The 25,590-nt window shown below is 37.0% G+C and overlaps 1 protein-coding gene across 3 annotated transcripts in view; it reads left to right on the forward strand.

The window, feature by feature from the left end:
- The first annotated feature begins 22,930 nt into the window (after positions 1–22,930).
- VSTM2A (V-set and transmembrane domain containing 2A) overlaps positions 22,931–25,590 on the forward strand; it is a 25,132-nt gene continuing 22,472 nt past the window's right edge. The window contains exon 1 of one of the 3 annotated variants that reach the window (XM_015619603.2): positions 22,931–23,492. In XM_015619603.2, coding sequence (XP_015475089.1) covers positions 23,414–23,492 — 79 coding nt within the window. In that variant the 5' untranslated portion in view covers positions 22,931–23,413. The remainder of the gene's footprint in view (positions 23,493–25,590) is intronic. The other 2 variants (XM_015619602.2, XM_015619601.2) reach the window with 2 other exon arrangements.

Here is a 25,590-nt window from a genome sequence, read left to right on the forward strand (position 1 = left end):
CCAGAAAATTCCAAATATTGTCCAACAAACACTGTGAAGCATGTGCTGTGAACTTAATCTGGTCTGTTATTTTCAATGGCAACATCATATTTACTGCACTAAAAGGTTATCAATTCTTCTAAAATGAAGCTAAAGATTAGCTATGGGGATATAATTCAAAGAATTTTGGGCAGCATTGAGACCATGTTAGAAAGACCATTTTTAGAGTTATAAAGGATAGCTTTCTAGTAATAAACAGAAGACCCATGCATGAATAAATAAAGATCAATATTCTAAGCTGTGTGAGACAGGGTGGAAAACCATGAAGTTGTAGACACAGAATACTGGTACTTTCTGTTGATGAGGATGGGGCAAATTCCCTCTTCAGGCCACCAGGCACAGAACAAAACAAAACAGGGCTCATTCAAAGGAAGGAAGTTAAATTTATATATATTTATATATGTGTAATCACAAAAAAAAATTACAATAAAGGATGGGAAGCAGAATAAATTGCCTGAGTTGGTTGTACCGTGACATTTCTGAATAGATAAACAGTCCAGAATAACATAATGGAAAAACATAATTAGATACAACACATCACTATACTCCTTGGAGATAGTTGTTGAAATTAGCAGTCTTTAGGACCCTTTCTCATTTTTCTCACAGATTCAGAAAAGAAAATAATTAAATTGTTAGTGCCTACCAACATTCAACATTCCAATGTAAGAGACTACTAAGACTTTGGTTAGTATTGCTTATTTCTTCTGATATATTGACCTAAAGTGGTGATGGTTCTTGCTGTTTTTAGAGTCATGAAGAGTTTAAGTAGTAACAGCACAAAAATGTTGCACTCTTTGTGGTTTTTCACTACAGTTCTGCATAATCACCATATGCCCAGTTCTTATTTCACCAGCAGTGCTTTACTTCGAGTAATAGGACTGATTCCAAAGTATATATTCTTGGCACCCTGTAAGCAGATCCTGTGATTTTAAGCATACATGGAGATTCAGTCTTCTCTGAAATAAAATTCACACTATTTTGACAGCTTTTTTTTTAATTATTATTATTATGAAAACACACCGTTGCAAAACTTCTGCAGGTGAATCCTAGAGTCTCATCCATATACAAGTATGAAAAATACATTTACTGGACAGGAATTTAAATGGATTGTGTCCTTAGATGAATTTTTGAAAATATGTTGAGTGGAATGACATTTTCCAGAGAATTATTACATTCAAAACATAATTAAGTCACAAATGCAAACAAGGCTTATTTTTTTCCAAGCAAATTGATACTAGCAGAGCTACCATACATATGGACACATATGGACATCTGCTTATGCCAGGTAGGAGAAAATGTCTACTCTTCACTCTGAAAAATCAATCTAGAAAATCTAAGGCTAAAAATATTAAGCTAAAGCATATCATGTTACATATTAGTGTTAGGACAAAATATGCTGAATCATAGTATGCTTCTGAACTTCCAGAGTACTTGGGGGAGGTTATGTATGTCACATCACTACAAAATCAAATTTGTACTCCAAATATAATTTCAAGTGCACCATTAGTATATAAAACTATCCTTCTTTCATAATCAATTGCTTTCTTAAGAAGAAGAAAAGTGAAGTTCACTGGCTATAAATACTTACCCCAGGCAGAGGGTGGGTCAGGGGTTAGCTGCTGCTGGTGTTTGTTGAGGACTGTATTGCTTCAGGGTTTGAGTGTGAGACTCTCCTTTGTGGCAAAGCTGGGTGTGTTAATATACCCTGCAGTGATGTTAAAAGGTTTAAAGTGGTAATGCTGTCAAACTAGCTGTGTCACCACTTTCAAAGCTTTAAAGCACAGTTACAGCTTGAAAAATGGTTATAAAACCCCCATATTCCTACCTGGTAGATCTATTCCCCATATGTACATGATGTATATCTGTTAATTTTACTGAATAAAACAAAGGTTTTGTAATATTAGCACTGCAAAACCAAGACCTTCCTGAAAGACTGCATGGGGTTTCACTCTGGCGTGTGTATCACCATCAAAGTTGATAGATGAATTCCAGCTGAATAATGTTTTTTACTGATGACGATGTAGAAGACAGGAAGAGCAGAATCGTAGTTTAATTTGGACAGCAGGCAGTTATAAAAATTAATCTTTTAACTCTCTCTCATACACACACAAACCCCAAACAAATCAAAGTAAACAAACCCCCCCCCAAAAAACAAAAAAGCAATCAGGCAATAGCTATGAGACAATGGAGAATGTTTATCCCACTAACTTTGGTCTTGAATGTCAGATTTCTTCAAAAGAATGAAAGTGGGGAGCTCCAGTCCTCTGCCACTCAATGACAAAATGTAGTTGCCTCTGAGGAATAGGGAATGTGTGTGTTTTGTAAATGTAAGATTTCAAATTAGATATTTATAATAACCTTAAATGTGGAATGTGAATTTATGCCAACGTTTCTCTTCGTTACTTCGTCTTTTTCTGAAGTGATATCAACACTGTTACGAATGGGGGAATTTTCACACATTTTACACAGGGGAATTTTTTTACGCATAACCTTCCTTACCAAAAGGACTTACACTTTTTCTGTGTACTTACTGATATTAGTTTCTGAAGCTTTTTTTTAGGCAGTAGCACATATTATTTCAATAACTATCTACTTATCTACCTACCTTCCTGTAATTTGCAATTCCTTCTTAGAACCTGTATCAGGCAAAATCACTCTGCCATTATAGTTTTAGACTGTTTATTACTCTTGCCTGTTTGCTTCTGCATGGTTAACACTATGGTCAGCTAAAGAGATATAAAGGATATGGATGCTTTGCATGTCCATATGCAGCTATTTCTGAAACTCTGGGCAGCACTTTGGAACGCAAATCTCAATACATGTTGGTGCAGATTCCTCAAATCTGGGACCTCGATGCACTGCACATAGGTTTTTGTTCATTTTGAACTAAAACCATGAAATTTATACCTCTGTACCTTAAAGAACCTTGATATGTTTTATTATCAGGAACCATGGCAAATCAGTAGCTCAATAGTCAAAAAACCTTAAGTAATATGTATATAGTCTGCTTTGCAATTCTCCTTAATGTGAAAAAATGCAGCAAGTTTTTCTTGGACTGAAGCAATCCACAGCTGAGACCCAAGGACTTAGTTGTTCTAGCTACTTCATTTCTAACCAGTACCACTAATTGTCATATGAATGAGATTAGATAAGAAAGCTACATAAGGCAATGACTCTTTATAGTCAGGAAAGAGATACAACTGCTCAGTATAAACTTCTCTCTTAAGAGCTTACATGTCAGATTTTAAACTCAGAAGAAATAAAGCACACAAAATAAGGCTGTAGACAACAAACCTGAGGAAGAAACCAATATGTATCCCTAATCAGCATCAGTTGCTTTATCTTATACTGCTTCCATGAAGATGTAATTCCAGCATCTGGAATTCAGGCTGTTCCCAGTTTAAGTCAAATCTGCTGGTCTTTGGAGGGTTTTGTGAGATCAGATCTGTCTCCCAGACAGATCCTGACAGATCTGTCTCCCAGATCCTGACAGTAATATTTTCTCACTAGAACCAATAAATTTGCTGTGCTGCAGGAGAAGGTTTGTGAATATGGATCACAGAATTTGCACAGGTGCTTGGCTGAGAAATGACTTTTTATTGCGTTCAGCACTAAACACAAAATTAATTTCTTTCACCTGACACTAAATACAAAATTCATTTCTTTCAGCTGAGCTTTCTTCCATCAATTCCTCATACATGTAAATCCAATAACCCGTACCCCTTACCTCCAAAAAAATCAATCTGTCTCTCCCAAAGGATATAAAATAAAAAGGATTGTTCATTTCTGTTTTAAAATATTAGGTAGGTTTTAAGGTATCAGGACTTAAAAAACATGAAGATTAAAAGAAAAAAGACACTGAAGCAAAGGCTAGAATCTTCCACAAAATTTAGATGGAACCATACGTTTTCATAATGAATACCAGAAAAAATACATGAGTGATGACTATTCAATGATTTTTATTTCTTCCTCTTCTTTTCATTTTTTTTTCTGTAGGCATCTGACTTTTCTACTCCTATTTTATAGATAAGCAATACACAATGTGACACATGAAGGAAAGTCAGTGGTTTATCTTTGGAAATCTCTTAGCTCACACTTCACCAAAAGTCCAGCAAAATTAAAAAAAACAAATTCCAAAATATAAAGGCTATTTCTTACTCTCCTAATTGGCTATTTCAGGGCAATACAAAATCTTGTGGGTCTGAATATGTGCTAGACACATGTAAAAAATCAGAAATGGTGTTTACACAATTCAATTTGGAAAAAAGATTAAAAATATTTCCAGCAAACTGACATAGCTGAGAAATTTATCCTAAATCCCATGTACAAGCTACATCACACCTTTCTTTCTGAGGTCTTTTTCCCTGTTTCTGACTCACTTACCCAAAGTACCCGTTTTTGTATGGCACCATCCTTTGGATGAAAAGGCATAATTGCTTTGCTATGGGTGTCCTAATTTCTCTTTTGAAGTACATTCTGAGGCTACAGAAGGGCTTATCTAAAAAACATCAGGCAATCTGTAGAAAATACAAGGAGAATATTCTCCTGATTTTTTAGTACCTCTGAAACTAATGGAGGGCACACACTGAGTGCACTATATCAAAAATTTTTGACAGATGTCTGGTGACACCAGGAGACTCTGGGATTCTACCAACTCCAGCCACCATATAATTTGTTGTTGGTGAAATGACTGTTAGGAGCATGGCCCTCAATTAAAAAATTTTCTTGTCTTTGGATAGAATCAACAAGAAAAAAAAAAGTGAGGTCACAAGTTTCCTTAAGTCATTGAGGATAATAATAATAATTGTGAGTATATTTAACTTCATTTTCTTATTAGTTTGTATACAGATTCCACATATATGCCATCTTAAAAAACACTCCCAATGCCAGAAAATACAAGATAATTACAAATATGCAGAAAAAGTCACCTCTGCAGTGTTAATTCAGTGCTGTGTTATTATTACTTGGTCAATCCTTACACGTGACCGCAGTCTTTCTCTGTAAAAGGATGAATTGTATTCAGGAAAGTAATGAGGTGCTCCATTTTTTTTCTCTTCTTTTTCTGTAAAGTATGGCCTTAGGTCTTGTTTGCTCTACATTATTCAAACTCTGCTTTGAAACCCTTTATTTAGACTTTTTTGTGGTGCCCATGACTATATTCCATGAATGGTAATGCCTTTAGTTTTACAACTGCCTATAAAGTATGACCACAATATTATCCTCATTTTACACTGGATACCTAAAGCACCAAGATTTAGAACCATTGATTTTGGGAACTCACTGTCTGGGATGACTCTGACTTGAATGTTCTGCCTGCTCACCCTGCTTGAATCTCACCTCCCAAAGACTGCGGCCTCCACATCAGTCCATCAACATCAGATGCTTTGCTATTTGGGGAACTCCTACCACCAAGCATCAAAAGCAGGTCTTAGAGAAATGGGAAAGGTCATTAGTCAGCACTCTAAAAAATGTATTTTAATCAGTTTGCCTAGCATCAGGCAAAAATTCTGCAGCAGTATCAGGGACAGAAATAAAAACCAGCTTTTAATGACCTCATCAGGAGGTAACCTTTGTAGGCTTGCTTCATGCATAGTACAAGTTCCAGCTTCTGTAAGAGAGAGCCAGGGGGCCCTGAGAAAGTAGCCTACCTCATGCTTCAAGGCATTTCATTCTGAATTTCCAGTCTGCCCTCTCTGAGACTTAAGTTGGGTCCTGTGGTATCAAAGAATGCAGAGACGTGTCATTAACTACGTAACGGGACCCATGCTGGAACAGACCAAAGGTCACTCAGTATCATGTCTAACAATCGTTAATAGAAGTTACTTAGAAGAAAACTGCAAGAAGCAGTTGAAATATATATATTTCATATAACTTTCTACCTTGCAAAAATAAGAAGCTTAAGGTTTCTCTCACTCATACACTCTTCTTTTTTTTTTTTTTTTTTTAAGGCAGAAGTTGCATCCAGGCTAGTGTACTTGACAGCCACCAACGAATATTCATTAAATAAAGCTGCCTAATTAATTTCTAAACATTTTTGTTTCCTGCACAATATCTTACAATGAGAACCTTTGTAACTATAAAATAAGTTTATCCAAAATAGTCCACAGACCCATTTAGCACATTGTCCTTGTGGAGTAGAATTGAACATTTGAAACTCTAGGGTTTAGAAGAGAAATTATCCTGAATCCTGAACAGTAAAGGATGAGTGTTTTAACCCAAATGTACAAATCAAGATAGTGATTTGCCATATGTAACCCAAGATAGTGAATGCGTCAGGCAAGCTGTTTGAATGTATAGACTGCTCTGGCACCCCAAGTCCTGTTACAGGGGGGAGTTTCTCTGATACACACTGTCTACAGGAATAATTCTTGATTAATGTCTTTTAGAGTTCCCAGCTAATACAAACACAAGGTGTTCACAAATATTCAAGGAGCATTATAGACTCAAAAGAAGACGATATCAAGAAGGCTTTGCTGATATTACTTAATACACCTGAATGCCCAGTACAAATAGTCCTGCCTACTTTCTCCCTTTGTAGAAGTATACACATTTAAACACAGAAATTGCCTGGCCATATAAATACTAAAAAAAGAGTCTATTTGTCTTTAAAACAAAACTGCAAGATGTTAAAAAATTATTTTAAAATAATATATATTTTTAAGTCTCCTCTGCAGAAACATTAGATGCTATTTCACCATATAATGAAATGTTGAGAGCTTCACCTTGAATTTCTTTCATGGAGTCCGTGGAAGTTGCTAAAACAACAAACTCCAAATAGCTTAGGAATATTCAACTCTTATGATTAGAAAGGTTCTGCTATGTAACCTTGAAGCATGTATATCTTTCTGATAGATCAGAGTAGTAGCCATATACCAAAACCACACAGGTATCAGTTAAATGAACCAAAATTCAAGGAAATTATGAAGGACTGACCTTTGTCAGGTAGTCATAAAAAGGAAGAACAATTATATATCACCCCCAAAAGCTTTGTTTTAAAATTTCAGACACTGTTCAGTCCACAATAATTATACTGACTTAAAAGCACTAAAATGTTTAGTGGAACAACTCAGGAAAGCAGAAACTATGAGAGAAATTAGGCAGTTAATGGGAATTGCTCAAGTTGTAATTTACTAAATATTGTTGCAGATTCCTTGTGTCAGGTTGCAATAAAAGGAAGATGTTACTAAATTAATTTATACTGGTTAATTAACTCCTAGATAATAACTAACTATGCTTTTTTGCAATGCAAATCCAATATTTTAAGCCAGACACCTGAGGTTAGACATCCAAAGTCTCATAGTACCAGTTGCTTTACAGATCTTTAGCTTATGCATGGACTTAAATGGCTAAAAGCAGACAGCCACATTTGAATATTGCTTTGTCACAACACTGCTGTACTGATTCAACAATTGATACAATCTCTTAGCTCATTCTGATTGGCTCCTGTGTATCTGACTTACTTGCTAAAAAATTTGTTCCCTGAAAAATGAAAGTAAGGATGAAAAATGAAAACTGGGTTGTATGTGGGTTATTATAAACACTGCCCAAGAGTATAGAGGAGCGTAGTGCATGGTTATTTATTTGAGTGGCACATATTTACTTGAGAGTGCTGGACTTTCTTCAATAATGCATATCACCTCAAGCTAGGAAAATGTGACTAGCTAAAGGCAGAGATGCAAATGATGCTGTGTAAGCTTTTTCTTCCTTTCTTCAGTCTTTTATTTGCAGTGAGGAGGGAGGCAGAGGGAGATATGTGGAAAGAATTTATAAGAAAAGGTTTGGTGTGCTACATTTGCTGTCTGGACTTGCTCCCGCTGTTTGCCTTTAAAGTAGTCTTACATTGCTGTTGTTCTAAGAATAAATAAATAAAAATAAGTAAAAAAAAAAAAAAAAAAAAAAAAAAAAAAAAAAGCCACATTTTCAAAGAATTTGTTTTGTGAAAAGCCTTGACAGATTGTTAGAACTAGCTGTGGAAAAGCAGCAGGAACAAAAGTCACACCTGCACCCCAGATTCAAAGAGAATCCAAACCAAGTTGTAGTTAATACTGAAAAGGTCAGTTTTGCTTTTTTGGGGGGGCATCCATTTTCCTGTTCATTATCCTCCCAAAGTTTTAAAGAAAAAGTCCCGGATAAAAATATTTTTTGAAATCCTGCAGGTAATTGACTGTCTCATTGCATTTTTAATATTAAGACTCTACAGGATACAAACTGAAGCAACTCACTGAAGCTGACAGGTCTGAGGATGTCACTTATGTCACTTAAGGTTTTTTCATGTTGCTCCTGCGACATATGCACTCCCAGGAAGGGCAGTAGCATTCCAGAAAACCTGAGTTAGACCCTGACATTACAACATCACCTTCAGAGGTGCTGGGAACAAAAGGTAATGACACAGTGTTACAGCAAGCAGGCCATTTTAGTGAGTAACCCCTGAGAAGTTAGACCTAGTACCAACATATTAGCGTTCATCTGTGAATTCCAGAGTTCTTTGGACAGAGTTATCATCTTTAAGGATGGACTTTAAGACAAGGACTTCTAATTCTATGCAGCATTTCCAATGCAGGGGAAGTCAAAGCCAGGACAAGGATCAGAGCTGAACGCCTCTGAATTTTTGCCTGATAAGATGTAACCAGCTAGCTGGACTGCAGGGTTTTGTCAAAACATGATAAAATTTCATTTTGACGCAGGGGGAAGAAATTCACATTCTTGGTTGATGTTTCCTGATACTTGCTAGGCATTTCAGACCAATTTGGAATGGAAAATGCTGGGGTGGAGGCTGGCCCTTTATTTTATTTGTTGGTCAGTGATAAACCAAAAAATCTGTATGATTTCACAAAAGCCCTCACTAGTCACAGTGTTAAAGTCAGCCTGCTCTCTGCCTGCATCCTTCCTGTGAGCTGCTGGTGGAAAACACTTCTGTGCAAGCATCACTTTGTGATTTTCCAGGACAAGGATGGAGCCACTTTTGTTTCATAAAGCAAGGGTAGCTGCTGCTCCTGGGCAACTTTTAACTTATTGCTCTTCGCAGTGCCTGCAGAAATGAAACCAGTGTGTTCAGAAGAAAAGTCCATCTTTCTTTATTTTGTGCTTTCACAGTCCTTTACAATTTACTAAATGCTCCCCAGGGGTCAACTTGTGTAGCAGTGCTGTGCATTATGTGGTAACTGCCATGGCAGTACTTAGACCAGCACTGGAGAGAATTACACCTGAAACGTTCCCTTTGGTTTTATAGTACAGAGCAGTGCCCTCTGCAATACCTCCAACTTTAAAGTACAAAGAACTAGAATGATTCACTGTCCTACTTCAGATTCAAGAGAAAGCAGACTTTTGCCTTGCTATTAAGGAAAGAAAAAAAAAAAAAAGGAAGAAGAAAAAGCTTTTAGGCATCTCCTGTTCCAGCTGTAAAGATGTGGCAGGCAATGTAAATTGAGCATTCTTGGCAGGTAGATTCTTCCTAACATTTATGGGTCAGGTTGTCAGACATGAACAGCAGGGTCAGCCAACTTCTTTCCTACAATAGGTGACACACATTTTTACTTGTAGAGATCTAAGCGATTTTGTGCTCTGGACACCTTATCCCTGTTTTTGTTTACAAAGTAAAATTTTAAATGAACTTTTAAATTATATCTTAAATTATTTTCAATCAGATGGGCGTCTAGATGCAAAAGACATTTTATTTTATTTTTTTCTGCTTCAGGTACTGCGCCAATAATTCGAATTTTCTTAGCATTACTTTGTAATAATACAAACCAGCCCTCACCAAACACATTTACTATTTGTAATTAAAAGCATTTAGTAGATAGGAGTTTCTGAAGGAGCATATATAGGGGCATGAAATCAAAGTTCATTTTTTTCTCCAACTTGAAATGGTTTCTTCAGCTTCTGAAATTATAGAAGCAGACTATTAGGAATGCAAGACACCCCCTGAATTCATGGTGAAACACCAATGATATGACATGTCTCCTGGCACCAGGAGGCAAAGCTTTTTCAAGTTTAAAGAGATGACTTTTTCTTCCAAAACCCTACCACAATCTTTCTGAGGAAAATAATTATTATTTTTTTAATCTAAGAGAGACATCAGGGACAGTCACTTGATCTCTGAAGGTAATTTTCCCAAAGCTTTCTTCTGTTACCAAAACTTAATATCATGCATTTGTGCAGAGAACCAACATCATTCTCAGAAAGTATTATTTCCATAAGGATTCTGTTTCACTTTTCATTGATTTCTGTATCTATATTTTATCTTACATTTTTTTCATCCCTGTAAGTGATTATATTAGGATAGATAAATGTTAATGTCTTTCTCTTGGACATTTATTTTATGGAAGAATGAACAGAACCCTGGAAATCTTGAGTGCCTTGGCTGCCTAAGCATATGAACCTTGTGCCTAAATGACACCTTAGGATATACTAACTGATGTCTAGCTTCACTCTCAAACAGATTTAGTATCACCTGTCATGAAACTGCCAACCATATGCCAACACCTGGGATAGTCTCAGAAACCTAGTAATACCAGCAGACACCTTTTGGATATGCAGCTGGGTTGCTCTGCTATTTCAGAGAAGTGTTTAAGACTCAAGTACTACCAATAAAACATGACTTAAGAGTTGTTACTTTCATAACCCCTGTAATGGCAATGGCAGAAACAAGGATGAAGTTTGAAATACATTCTGGTTCTCCTTTTAAAATACAAATCACGTAGTAGAGAAAGCCCACTGTGACACAAGCTAGGTCCCTAGCTAGAATTAGAGAATTATCTTGGACAGACATCTTTTCACTCTTCCAAATGCTGTATTAATTAAATTCTCTTGTAATCTTCTGGAGTGGCAGCAAAAAGTGCTGTTGTGGCAACCCTAGAGCTGTCCCTCATGAAAAGGCTCATGCTGAAAAATTCAATTTACAGTAGCTTCTTCTAAATAGCTCAGATACTTGGGCTTAACTGGTATTGTAGTTTTCAGAGTAATTGTGACATTTTATTTGTATGACTACAGAGAAAAATATAAATATTTCAACAGAGGGATGGAGCCAGTTTCCATTTAGCTCAATTAATATTCCCAGTTTTTTCTTCTAAAATTATATCAAGACCTTAATAAATAAAATGTTATTTTGATTAAATGGAATACAGGTTGGTAGTATTCTACAGAAGATAAGAGTCGTCTTTTTTTGTTAAAATGCCTGTATCTGCAGTTTTCTTCCATTTTCAGCAGATGCATTAGCTTCATTTCTATTTTGTACTTAATGTCATAATATGATATTAAAACCCCCAACCCTAGTTTCTCATTATGCTGAGCTTTACTAGAATAATTATTCTTCAGGCTTCACTTAATTATATGCCCCCTCCATGTGTTACTTTTCAACATCCTAAGTGGTACCACCTTATTGCTAGGAATATTAAACAATGAAAGGCAATACTCTTTTGTTTGGTCACACAGCATGCTGTGTCTGAATTCAGTCTCCTTTCATATATGCCCCCTCCTATCTTCTGAATGATATCCTTTACAAGGTTTCAAAGAAGGGCACTTCCAGTCATACTTGCTCTAAACTGTTAGGGTTTGCATGTGTTTTTTTTAATATTTCCCGTATCCCCAATATTCTCCTGTTATTCAGAAAGAAGTTTAGAAATTAAATTAAAAAAAAAAAGATAAGAATGGAAAAATAAAATAAAATTGAAAGGAACTACAGAGATTTAGAAGCTTTATTTTAAGTCATTTTTTTCTTACCCTGTCAAAACGGCAAGCTGGTAATCAAGGTGGAAAATAAAGCATTGGAAAAACTACTTTTCTGCGAGTGGTATTTCTTAGATACCTAACACTGTGTTTACTTTAAAGAATGAAAATACTTAAGAATAAATAAATAAAAAAAAAAAAAAAGAGAATGATTAAAGAGAATGAAGTTCTTGATCCGGTTAAATTGAATCATAGTATCACAGAATCAATTAGGTTGGAAAAGAACTCTACAATCATTGAGTCTAATCTAAGACTTAACACCTTCAACTCAACTAAACCATGTTAATAAGTGATATGTCCAGTCCTTCCTTAAACACCTCCAGTCCATCCAATGTTTGATGGGAGTTCTAATCAAGACTTTTATATTCCCAAAGTTTTTTCATTATCATCCAATGATATCATGATATGATTATCATCCAATGATATCATGATATGATTATCATCTAGAAATGCAGAACCTTCCAACCACACAAATGTTAAACATTGACAGTTTGACTAACCCACCCAGAAATGCTACCTTTAAATAAGTGTGGTTTTTCCTGAGAATAATTTTAAAGAGTTTGATTTTAAGAAACATATTGACAATGTCCAAATAAGTGAGAACAATATAATTTTTATATAGTCAACACTCTTCTATGTCATCCAGAGAAACTGTGAACCCTAGGCCACTGAAGTAAAAAAAAGGTCTCCCATTAGTTAAATCAGCTTTTTGGCAAACTGAAAATGAGGAGATATTAGTAGTGTCACAAAGACAGAAGGCTATTTTAATAGGTTAGCCCAAAAAAATGTTAATTTTGTTTTATTTTGTGGCTTATTTTCTTTCACAATATTCCAAGTCATAGTTCTAAAACACTACCTCTCAAAAAACAAACAAAAAAGGAGATCAACCAACCCCCCCAAAAAAAGCTCAAATTAAATCTTACTGATAAATCATCCTGAAAAACAAAGTAACCTGTCAATCATTTCCAATCAACAAATCCTAACATTTAATCACAAGCATATTCACACTTCAACATGGATCCACTTCTGTCTTTAAGCTTCTAATTAATAATTGTGTTGTCAAAATGCAGAATCATGAATAGTCCTTAAGGCTTTTCCTGTACAGAAGATGATGAATACTTGTACTTAGCCAATCAAAAGTTCATTTAGTTGTTAAAGAATATTTGTCTTTAAAGTAGAATCATTTAATTATAAAATTATTATGGTTGGAAAAAGCCTTTAAGATCATTGAGTCCAACCATTAACCCAGCCCTGCCAAGTCTACTTAACCATGTCCCCAAGTAGGTTCAAACATTCAAAATTACAGTCTTTTTGCCATTTTAAACGTAATTTTGAATGTTAAAGAAAGTGAATATCTAATTAATGATTATTGAAAAAGGCAGTTCTCTCTAGGCTGTGGACTACTGTTCCATGAATCTTCCACAGTACAATGGATTTATTGTACCAGGATGGATATTATGGGACAAATTATGTTACCAATACTGACACTTCATATCCTGAATATAATTTTCTTTACAGAGTGTAGATGAATGAAAAAACAGTGGGAAAAAAAAAATCTTATTTATTTACTGGATAATGAAGAATGAAGAGTCTATATATATATATATATATATATATATATATATATAAAGAGAGAGAGAGAGAGATAACTAGATTGTTTCTAAGGTGAGTATGTCAAATATTGTACAGTTTCTTTCTGCTAAAGTTCAGATGAAAATTAATCTTTGACAGCTTTCTGCTTACCAGCTACCTTTGAAAGAAAAACTTTTTCATTTCACAATGATCTCTGGAGCTTCCAGTTTCCTCTTGGATTCTTGGCCCTGCATTGTGAAGGACTTCTCAGTTATAAAATTTATTTGAAAACTATTGTCTCATAGGCAGGCAAATGCAGTAAAATAATTCCCAAAGACAAATGTTGACCCTTTTGCTTTTTGCCTCTTAAGAAAATTCATTTTACAGGCTGATTCTGCTATGGTAGCTGTTTCATTGATCAGTATAAAAATTAAAGCAAAGGAAATACCTGGAGTTAAAATGATGGAAGTGAATTTATTTACTGAAAAATACAGAATAATTTTGTATGCAAATAGCTGAAGCTTTGCCAGTGTTTTTCATCATCTCCTCGCTGAAATTTTCCAATGTGTTAAAAAGGCATTATAGTACACATTTTGCATAGTCATTGGCTTACCTCAAAGGGATATGCAATATCCATTGTTGACACAAACAACCTATTTTATTTTGAAATTCTTATATTTGCTCTCATCAGCAGCATAATGAAAGATTACAGTTTTATTAAATCAGCGATCTCTCCCTTTTCAAGCTAAATATCCTTCACTACATTGGTTTATGAAGCATGCTTTTGTTTCTTTGTTGTTTTTAAAATTAAAAAAAAATGCATAAAGGTATTTGGAGAATAGCTAAAAGGAATTGAATTCTTTAGCTGAAAAGATTTGTACATGCCTCATGTTTTCCCAGATAAATAATCAAGAACAGTGATCTTGTCCTAGCTGATCACAGACAGGCAATGATCAAATGGTACTTTTCACAGACTGTCTTGTTTAGGAGTTGTCCAGACTATTTCAGTTTCCAGTTTCCCAGCTTGCTGAGAAAAATTGCAGTAATCTGTTCCTGTCCTCCGCTTTCTCTTTAAAGAACTGTCCACAAGAGGGCTAGGCATAACATAGATTAAAAACACATAACAAAATTCCTTAAAAATTTAATGAAGACAGCAATGTCATAATTTAATCTTCATATGGACTGGGATTTTTCTAAAATGCAACAGTCATTGTAGAGAGAAATTCATAAGACTGTAATTTGGTTAAATTTGTACAACTTGTGGATGTTCATAAAGCTTAACTGGCAATTGAAAATTACAACATAGTAAAAATGACCACAGAGCAGCATTGTTCATAAAGACTTATGTGACTAAGATTTTGTTCCAAAACCAATCAAATAACAGATACTATGAAATGACAGAAGTATTTTCAAATGCTAAATAAGGAACTTGTCTTGCAAGGAAACAGTTTTTCCCTAAGACTAATCTCTACCTTAATGATTTATTGTAAATCTTCAAACCTTCAAAATTGGAAGAAAAAAATAACCAAAAAAAACCCCAACAACAGTGCCAAGCAAACAAAATAAAACAAACAAACAAACAAAAAACCCAAAAAAAACCCCAAAGCAAAACAGAAAAAACCCAACCCAAAAAACCCAAAACCACCAAAAAAACCCACCCCAATGTGAATTGCTGCTTTTTCAGTGTGCACTTATACCCACCATGCTTGTGCCAGGGAAGACACGAAAAAAGAGAAATTAACCATGTGAAAAATATAATTTCAACAGGATTTATCCATTTGTTACTCCTTCAAGAAAATTAAATATGCTGCTTGAGCCCTATGAGAACACATTTTCCTTCATTAGACTGACAGGTCTTAAGGAATCAAGCAAATTTTGGAGCCAACTCTAAGCACAAAAGAAAATATAATTCTTTCATGGACAGAATGTTGTTTGCTTTAGCACAACAGAAGAATAAAATTCAAAGAAGGGAATGAAGTTTTCTATCTGGCCAGCCTGATAGTTGTTTCCAGCCCTCCCCATTTTTTTGGCCATGGTGAGCATCCCCTTCACCACAGCACTCTAAACAGCATGGACAAAACAACCTAGTTACTGTCCTGCTTCCAGTGTGCCTTGCTTCCAGGAAACACTCCCAATTTCCATTTTGTTTGGGACCAACACTCTCAGGGAAACCAAGAGCTAAAAAAGGGGGAGATCAAACTGAAATGTCAGTGAAGGTTGAATTGAGAAAAATTTCAGTCAATATTCATAATTCAGGCAGTATAAAATCCTACCATAGCATTTCTGCATCTAATTATTTTTGTTTGGTTTGTTAAAAAGTTCTGATCATAAGCAACTTAGGAGTTCCAGGTTTCAAAAACTTTCTTAAGTCAAAATGGATGTATCATACTGCAAAGATACTTCTACATTACTCTGGGTATGAACCAGCTGGGAAAAAAAAAAAAAAAAAAGTTTAAGAAAAGGAGGATGTTCATAAGAAGAGTAATTACAGCATCAAGGTTACCTGTATAAAAAGCTTAGTTTCACATGTTTTCCATAAACTCAGGGTACAGACTATGCCTGAAAGAGTTTTGGGGATTTTTTTTGCTTTTCTCTTATAAAGCCTAAGAAAAAACAGGAAAAAGCATTTGGATTTATGCCTAAAGTATCATTTTATAGTTCTGTAAGCTTTTCTCCCAGCTATCTAATGGTAGAGAGAGACAATGGTAGAGAGAGCGCTATAAAATGTTCTACTATATGTAAATAGCTGTACTGAAAGGCCATTTTTAAAGTTTCAAATCAAGTACTCAAGAGACATCAAAGCAAGAATTAACTCCCTCCCTTCATATCCAAAATCATGTAGTCTTTAAATATACTATGACACAGGGATTTTTTTCTAGATCCTCCCCCCACCTCATTATGGGTATTGGAAAAATGTAATTAAATTAATCAGCAGGTCTTCAACATTTTGCTTATTTTTATTTTTCAGTGTGTGTGCCTAGGCGTCACTCATACACACCATTCAAGCACTGAGCTGAAGACAGAATTATTCCTTCCCTTCTGGGCTTCCCTATGGTGCTCATCATGCAAGGCTCTGAGAGCTTCCTGAAGGTTAATTTATCTTAACAAAACCTCTCCGAAGCGACAAGGTAATATATTCCACATTACAGACAGGCAGCAGAGACACATAGACAACAGTCAGTGCTGAGCTACCAGGGTCCACATTGTGGGATTTTGTCACATTTTATAATAATCTGCATCTTCAATCACAGCATCCATTCACTTTAATTGCAACTGTGACTGCTCAGTGCTTCTTCATCTGAGCCCTCAGGGTCCTGAGGTGGGCATTCAGAAATGAGCAAGCACACTGTTATTGACCCTGTTTGAAACATCTGATGTAAGGCATAGAAGAGTCCCTCAGGAACTCTGATGGTCAGAGACAGACTCTGCATCTAGCTGGAACTTAACTGCCCTGAGAGGAAGGCATTCATTCTCTTCCAATGAATGTAAAGCATAACTACCACATATGACAACATCCTTTACTTTCTAGGCCTAACCAAGAATCCATTCTTAGAGTAACAGAACTTTGTCTAATGAGTGAACTATGAATCCAGGTTAAAATTAGGAAGGGCTCACCTGAAGTAGATCATAATTGCCTGGAATAAAAGGAATGGATTAAGATAATGAACAAACTTCATTATGATATTTTCTAACTTTCAACCCTTTCATTGATGCCTCATTGTAGTGGTTTAGATTCGCCAATTTGAGTTTCCCAGCCAATGCACCAAATAATGTGGTTGGTTTTAGCGCTAGCTAAAATCACCAGGGTACTTACTCATTTCTTGCTGTGAGATATGGATTAGGAGAAGGGTAAAACAGGCTTAAAACTTAAAAGGAATAAAGAAACTTTATTAACAGGACTACAAGAATAAGAAACCAGAATAAAACCTCCAGAAACCTTTTCTCCTCCTACCAACTTTCTCCTCTCCCAGCTGATAATGTAGAGACAAAACTTGGGATGTTAGAACAGTACCAACTATACAATAGTCTTCTATCAGTCCTTGGAGGGATAGGAATTTTCTCTTGTAATGCCATGGAGACTTCTCCACAAGAAACAGTTTTCTCGTGGCTTTTTATTTCATTGAATAGCAGCCACCCAAGCAAAAATTCTGCCATTGTGACATTTCCTCCCATTTTCACAGCCCTCCTAGAGGTGTGTCCATGGGCCATGAACTCATGGGGTATTATTTTAAGGATGAGTTATTCAAAGGCAAAGGTTCTCTCCATCTGTCTCTGTGACCATCTCTGGAAACAGAGGTTTTCTTCTTCTCTCCCTGGGGGAAAAGGGTCTTCATCACTCTCTGTTCAAGCTTCTCATGGGATCACAGCAACTCTAATATCTGCTTAGCTTCATCAGTGGATACCTTTACTCAGACTTACAGCTTGAATACTTTATTCCCCCAATACTCTTTCATTAATTAAAACAGGTATTTTGAGTATATCATTGTCCATCTCTATGGCCCTACCAAAAGAATTACAGCCCCATTCGGCATGTCCTCATTCCTCTTCCATCTGAGGCTTAACTCCTTCGTTTACTGCCCTTGATGTTTCATGTTGTCTCTTTATATGTCGATCACCCCATCTTTTTCTCTCCCTGGAGAGAGGATCGAGGTTTGCAGGTCTCAGCTGTGTAGTGAAAGGGTGAGATCTTGCCCAGGCCCGTGGATGCTCATGCAATCTCTGCCAGGGGCAGCGGCTGGAGCTGTTTATGTGGATAATTTTTTGGTGGCTGCACTGGGATCTCAGCAGCCAGGCCAGCACTGAGGGGCAGCCCGCCATGGGCCGATGGCTTCCCCTCCCCCTGCTCGGCAGTTTCTGGTGAAACAGCGGCTGCAGAATTTCAGCCGAGTCGAGGGCCAGCAAGGCCCAGTGGCACCGCTGGAAAAGGCTCGGTGGGTTCCCTGAGAAGAGCTTGGCCACCCTGGGAAGGGGCCCCAGCTACCCCGCCAGAACGGGACCTGGAGGGTTTCCTGTGAGGGCCCAGCGCTGCAGCAGAGCCTGGCCTGGAGTCCCCTGCCGTCTCCATCCCGTGCCCAGGAGCTGCTGGGGTCCTGCCCAGCACTCCCTGAAAGCCACACAGGCCCCGGGTGAGCAGGGCTGGCCCCATCAAAGCCCCACTACCTTTCAAGGCCAGAAACAAAGAAAAAGAGTTCCCAGGCTTGTGGTTTTTAAAAAGAGGTATTCACAGAGGTGGACCTAATTTTCAGTGGTGCAAAATGCTGTCAGTTCTCAGAAATAGCCCACTATTGGCCTTTCTCAGGCACAGAGGAAGCTCCCAGCAGCTTCTTTCAAAGAAATCCCTTCTGCGGGTGTTTCATATTTCTTTCCTCAAATGTCAAACTACCATGTTATAGGATCCTTCTTTTATCTTACCTTTCTCCTGTTTCTCCAGATTCTAATTGCAGGGGAAGTTGTGCTTACATGTCTATTCACTCTGTGAAAATGTCATATACGCACTAAGTCAGCATTCAGGGCTTTGAGGAATTTAGGTCCCATCAATGAACACAGATTTCTATGGGATGTGAACTGCTATTGGGCATATGCTACCCATATTTATTCACATTTTTGATAATGGCTGGCCAAATGTGCAGGAATTTTTATGGGAGTGAAATGTACAAACACAATTGATACCTCTGTAAAATACCATGTTTCTAATTTGAAGAAGAAGAGTGTAAGAGTATTCAAATGAAAAGATCTTAAAAGTAAAATAGAACTAATTTCTAAAATTTTTATAGTCCTCTCCTTTTCCATTGCTGGTTTCACAGATAGTTGATATACATTTCAGTAAGTAGAGAAGAACCAAAAGTAACAACCACCACTTGAAACCCTAAAAGGCAGAAATAACATAGAAGCATTACAACACAAATGTAAAGTTTCACAAAGTATGTATCTACAAACTATGAGTATGGATTTTGTTTACACAGAACAAGCAATCTCACGGAAGTAACAAAATGCATCACTTGGCAAGTGTTCTTCAAATTGGCAATAATCCCAAACGCTACTAGTTTTGAAGGATTCTACATTTATTCGCTGTCATGAGTAAGATTATGATGTTACTTTCATCATGAAATAGCGCTCAATTGTATTAAAATTTTGGGGAGCCCATAGCAACATCATATACAAATGTGAGTAATTCTTGTCCCCAAAGAACTTAAGTTGTAAAAATTTGTTTTGATTTTCTCTCTTTAAAGATCAAAAATTCTCTAAGTGTAGACAAGGCTCTCATTGGTTTGGGTACTAATAATTCTATGAGGGTGCTATCTCCTTTAACTGAATAAATATGCAATTGTTTAAGAAGTCCCAGATAATCTCAGGTTTCACAGTTACCCTGCAGAATTTATTTTCCAAATTTTTAGCAAAATAGTTACTACTGAGTTATTGTGCTACTTCCAATATATAATACTGTTGAATAATACTGTTGAAATACCGTGACACGCTGGGAGAGGCTCATATGAGAACTTGGGTTAACAAAACTGAAGAGCAACCCTCAGTGAGGAGAACCAGCCTCCATTTAAACTTTTATAAATCAATAAAAAAATTGAAATTGTAAAGAAATCTTTGAAATAATGATGGAAAAAGAAAAGCTGAAAATATCAAACAGTCAACAAGAAAAAAATATAAAATATATAAATTTTTGGTTTTATTTTTAATTTAGCTTGTTGGATTGCAACAGTCATGGTCACAAACATCAGCTGAGCAGTTTCCTGCAGGGCAAGGCAGCCCATATCAGTCCATGTCTTTATGGGACCAAAGCACTCCAACCTCATTTCTGTTTAGATGAACAATAACCTTAATTTCTAACCTTTGCTGAGCTTGGAATCACTACCTCCATAATCACTATTTTTCCTTAAGAGTTAGAACAGATGCATAGACCTGGGATCTGTAAGCTGGGAAGAGTGACAAACATGCAGAGCTATTAATGATTTTGAAGGAGCATTTGATCTGTAACATGTATTGAAGTTGTAATAAGATACAGAAGTGATTTACATAATGCAGTTCCAAGGCATCATAAATGGGTCTTCCATTATTACATTTCATTGGCATGTTTGAAAAGTAATTTTACTGTGAATGGACACTTTTTTTTCCTGACCTGGGAGGATGTCCAGTGATGTCTCATCTATTACAACCACTGAGAGGGAGGAAAAAAAAGCATCAGGAAGCCCACATGAACTATATCATCAGTGTTATAAAGCACAACTGATACTTCTCACTTAAGTGAGACTACATTAAAACTCTACAGCACAGAAAGCAGAGATTTCAAACACGATGACTAGAAAAATTCACTGCCCAGATTTATACAACATGGTTGATTGTGGAGAAGTCACACCCATCAGGGTGAAATTTAACATTGATATCACAAGGTGATTATTTCTGCTTTCTGTTTGAAGTATTTCTTAGAGTCATAAGGCTTGTTGCAGCACATGAATAAAATAAAAATAATAAACATGTAACAAAGTAATAGAATTCTTTCCATTAAATCCATTTTCTAATACATTCTCTGTTCTGATATTTTAATAACTATATATATTGTTTTGTACATCCCTGGGACAGTAATTTAAGATTTCATTAATTCCATTGACTACAAGATATTTGGAAGAATTATTTTTTCTTCTAAATTATAAATTGATAAAATTAAATTTACCTATCACGTGTCTTGAATTTAAATAGGAAAATAAAAGATAAAGAAGTGATATGTTTTTGTTTTCTGCTTTCCTTCTAAACCAGGTAATACTGCTTAGATCCTTTTTCCTCCTGTCTAATTTACATTTAACTTGACTGCTGATAATATGTCTCTAATTTGTAATTTCAACTGATTACTGATGACGTACATGGGTTTGAAGTGAATCCTACAATCAGCCTTCATTTTCAGGAATGACTTAGGATTTTGGCTACCCATCTGAAAAGGAACTGATTTCTTCTATAGAAATTATTGAAACATTCACCATCTGAACCTGCAAAGATCTTTAACTGTGTGTATTTAATCATTGAATAACTGACAAACCTTGACTATTTCAGACAATTTAGGTCTACCACCTTTAAGGACTGGTGCTTTTCTTTTGTTTAATGGTCTTTCTTTGGTTTTGAATATATCCATCATAACCTCCTTTAAAGTAATTAAATATCTGTGCTAATAGGAAATCTTTCAAGTAACACAATTGTTTTCCTATTTGGAGGATAATTTAAATAATTTAAATTATATTGTATTTATTGTATTAACTTTTTACTTATCATTATTGCTAAGGTTAAGTTATGACATGAGTGGAATAGGCTACTGCCATGGAGAAATGGCTCCCTTATTTTCATAAATAAAAATGGGAACTCACACAATTATGAAAAAAAATAAAGAAAAAGCTAAATTTAGAAAAAATATTGTTCTCCAATTAGTTATCTGAAAGAGCTCTCTGTAGCTGTGTCAGATGTTTTGTGTGCATGCAGTAATTTGGCTAGTGCAGTGAGTAAGGTAAAAGTTGCATTTTGTGCCATTGTGCAACCACTGTACTCCCATTGCCAGGAATGACAGAACCTGTCCTGTTCCAGAAAAACATACTGCCTGTGTAGTTAAAATCCTCTTAATTTGGTACCATCCTGTAGCTTTTTTTAGTTTGTGATTAGCAGTTAAGTTCAGCTATTTGCCTGTCTGAGTGATTATCAGGTGCTCTTTTCAGTTTCTATTTAATCTTTGTCTCAGCCTTCAGAAGGTATTTGGTGATTGCTTAGTTCAACAAGCACTTTCTAGATGGCTTCTTACTACAAGCAGCAGGGTGATTTCAGCCAGAGAACTTCTCTCAGTGCAGATGTGTTTCAGGGTGTTTTGAATACCTAACACAGTCAAGGTTAGTCTCTTATCTGAACATTAATAATATACATAGGCAGAAAACAAGGAGCAAGGAAGAAAAGATTCACTGCAGGAGAAAGCATTCTTTAATATACTTAAACACCTTCTTTGGTGTACATAAATATATACATGAATGTGGGTAATCTGTAAGATATGAAAATTCATTTTTATCTAGTTAAATATTTTTTATGTAGATATGTGTATAATGCAACCTAAGCTCACTTCAAGTATCATCCTCCTTATCTGCCTTTGAAGCCAAAATGAAGTAATTTTAATGTAAGATGCCAGAAGCATAGTTATTTGGAGCAGGAAAAAGCAAGTGCGACAGGATTACTGGGTAACTATTTTCCACTCTGATCCTGTAAGAGGGAAAGAAAAAGGAGAAAACAAAAACAGCTTAACTCACCAAAAATCAAACCACTGCATTGCCTTCTTGGCCACTGAGTGTTTTGGGATGAAAGACAGAAGATTACATCAGTACAATAAAAACTCCCTCTCTCATAAACTGTACACTATTCAAAAAATAACCCCAAAACCCCAATGAAACAAAAGAAAAACCCACCAAAGAACCCGCAGATTTACCCCAGCATCAGAGGCAGTAGAAGTTAGAACAGGTAGAGGTGTAGCGTATGGAGAGGGAAGGGTTAAAGGCATTATCGCAGCCATTAGAAGGAAAAGTTGTAGCAATACAAGCACACTAGACTTCTCTTTTTCCCCCTGCTCCCCCTCCTTTTCTTTCCCCTACTCCTCTCTTCCCAAGCTGGATCAGTGTGTAGGGAGGGCAGTCATCACACCATCCTGAGCAGCAAGAGCTGACGTTGGACGAAGCTGCCAGGTAGCTGAAAAAAGGCACAGAAGGCAGCTGATACCCACTTTTCAACGGTTTGTGGTTTTTTTTTAGTCTGTATCTGGACTTCAAGCAACACAGCGCCCGAGACAGCTCATCTGAACCACACTGTATTGCAATACTCGCTCTTCTCAGAGAAAAAGACTCCACTGAGCAGCAGAATGCTGTCAGTGTTGCAGCCAGGGCTACAATACAGAGCCTTTTTGTAACACTGAAAATATCTTTCTGTTCAGATATTTGAAATATATACATACACTTATATATCAGTTCTTTCTTTTTTGAGGACACCTTTGGCTTGTTTTGTTGTTTGTTTTTTTTGGGGTTTTTTTACCCTGATGTGACTTCTTCATTTTGGAATGATGGGGATCTTTCTAGCTTATATTGGATTCATTTTCTTTTCAGTTATGTATATTCAACAAGGATTTTCTACCCAAGGTAAGATCACTTATTTTCAAATACGTGTGTGTCTGGTTTGCTATGCCAAAACAGACTGAGAACAGGATTGGGGTGGGGAGGGGGGGGGAGGAAAGGAAGACAGGGAAAAAGAAGGAAAACAACTAAAATGTGTAAGAGATGAGGACACCAGGCATCAGGTTTACATTTAGTTTGTACAGATAAAACTGTCTGTAAATAGGAAAAGAAATGAGAAGTTTCCCCAAAGTAGAAATATAAAAGGCTTCCTTTACTTAAGTGCAAAGAGGGAAATAGCAGGCACCTTGCAGAGGAGTGAAGGGGTGCTGGGGAATGGACATGCATATGTTTGGGTTATGCATGTTGTTATACAGGCATGTTTGCATACAATAACACCTACCCGTGCATGCATAATTGTTGCATTCAGACCAAATACCGGCTGGCTAAACCTACTGCTTCTCTTAAAATATTGCAGTCTCCTTCCGTGCTGCCTTCCTCTTCCTTTCTTATTATCCTGCAACCCTCAGTCAGACCTTCATTCCTATTCCGTGAATATGTGCTTTTTTACCACTCTCCTCCAAACAAACAAACAAACAAACCAAACAAGAAAAAGAAAGGGAGAAAAAGACAAAACCGACTTCTTTGAATACCTCCCCCACCCCCGTCGGCTCCTTCCCTCCCTCTCCGCTGAAAGGCGCGCCTTGCATTTCAAGCAGCCCCGGCGCTGCAGGAGCCGGTTGTTCGGGACCCCGAGGCTGCGGCGCCGCCGTCAGCACCATGGACAGATCGAGTCCGCTTCCCGCTGCCCCCTCCTGCTGCTGTGCCTGCTGCCCCCTCCCACCGCCCCTGCCCGCCGCCCGCTGCTCGCCCTCCCCTGCCCACAGCTCCTCGAGGCTTTGCGCTTGGCGGTGCCACCGGGGGGCTGCCGGCAGTATTCCCCTCCGTGTCCCCACGCCGCTCACACGTACTGACCAGGAGGGGACAGAGGGAGCAAATCGGAAAAAAAACCCAAAACAAACTTACTATCCCCGAACGCACAAAATGCACGGTCCTTTTGGCAGTTTAAGTCCGTGACTAGCAATGGCTGGCTGGTAGGGGTGGGGGTCAGAAAAAAGGGCACCGTGGAATATAAAGCTAGCAGCTTTGAATTTGTTGCCAGGCACAGATGTAAGGGGAAAGAGAAGTAACACTGGTTACCAAATTACCCCACCAATTCCAGGTTGGCTAGGAAGACTATAAAGAGAAGGGAAGAGGGGAGGAGACAATGAGCAATATTTCTTTCGCATCACATTTCCTTCAGATCATAATATGCTTTATACAATCTGTAACGATTCATAACAGAAAGCGACATTGCAGAGTCTTTCCAAATTCACCTCTTCTTGAAACACAGCATTTATTTATTAGATTGTTTGTCTGCAGTCCCCCTCACTTGACCATCATGATTCACTACGTTGCACAGTTTTAAAGTGAGCGATAGGAAGGATGAGAAGGAAGTAAAGACAGAGACTTAAAGAATTACTGACGCCTTGGACAACGTCTATCAGCACTAGCTTTTATACATAGCAGTGGTAAACTGAAATGGGTAGATCCTGTTTGTTGAAAGACTGAGATACAAATATGAAGGTTAATTCTAGAAAGTGTCTGCTGGGACTGAGAAACAGAAGGTGAATTGATTTTGGTCTGATTATGCAAGCAGAGGTTCTCAGAATCTAAGTAACTAAGTCGGGTAAACCCTTTGGAAAGGACATTTGATGAGTGATTGTAACACTCACTCAGAAGGGTACTCAGAGGTACCTGTGCCAACAGCTGCTTCAGCTGGCTGTGGAACATTTAACAATTTACAGGACTACAAAATACAGTAAATCAGTCTGATTTTTCCCCCTCTTCTAAAGTGGTCTTGTACAAAATCCCTCAGTGAGTCTGATAAAATTCTGCATTCTGCCCAAGGGTATTCGGACCTAATTATGTGAAACTTCACCAGCTTGTGGGAGCAAGCTGGGGGATCTATAGCATTTCCCATGAGCAGAATTGAGAGTGTAAAGAGGGTGGATTGCGCATAAGAGAGGAAAAACATACCTGAGTGTGAGAAAAAACAGAGGAGATAATGTGTGGGAAACTCCGG

This window comes from Parus major, chromosome 2 (genome assembly GCF_001522545.3).
Source record: "Parus major isolate Abel chromosome 2, Parus_major1.1, whole genome shotgun sequence".
Taxonomy (NCBI): domain Eukaryota; kingdom Metazoa; phylum Chordata; class Aves; order Passeriformes; family Paridae; genus Parus; species Parus major.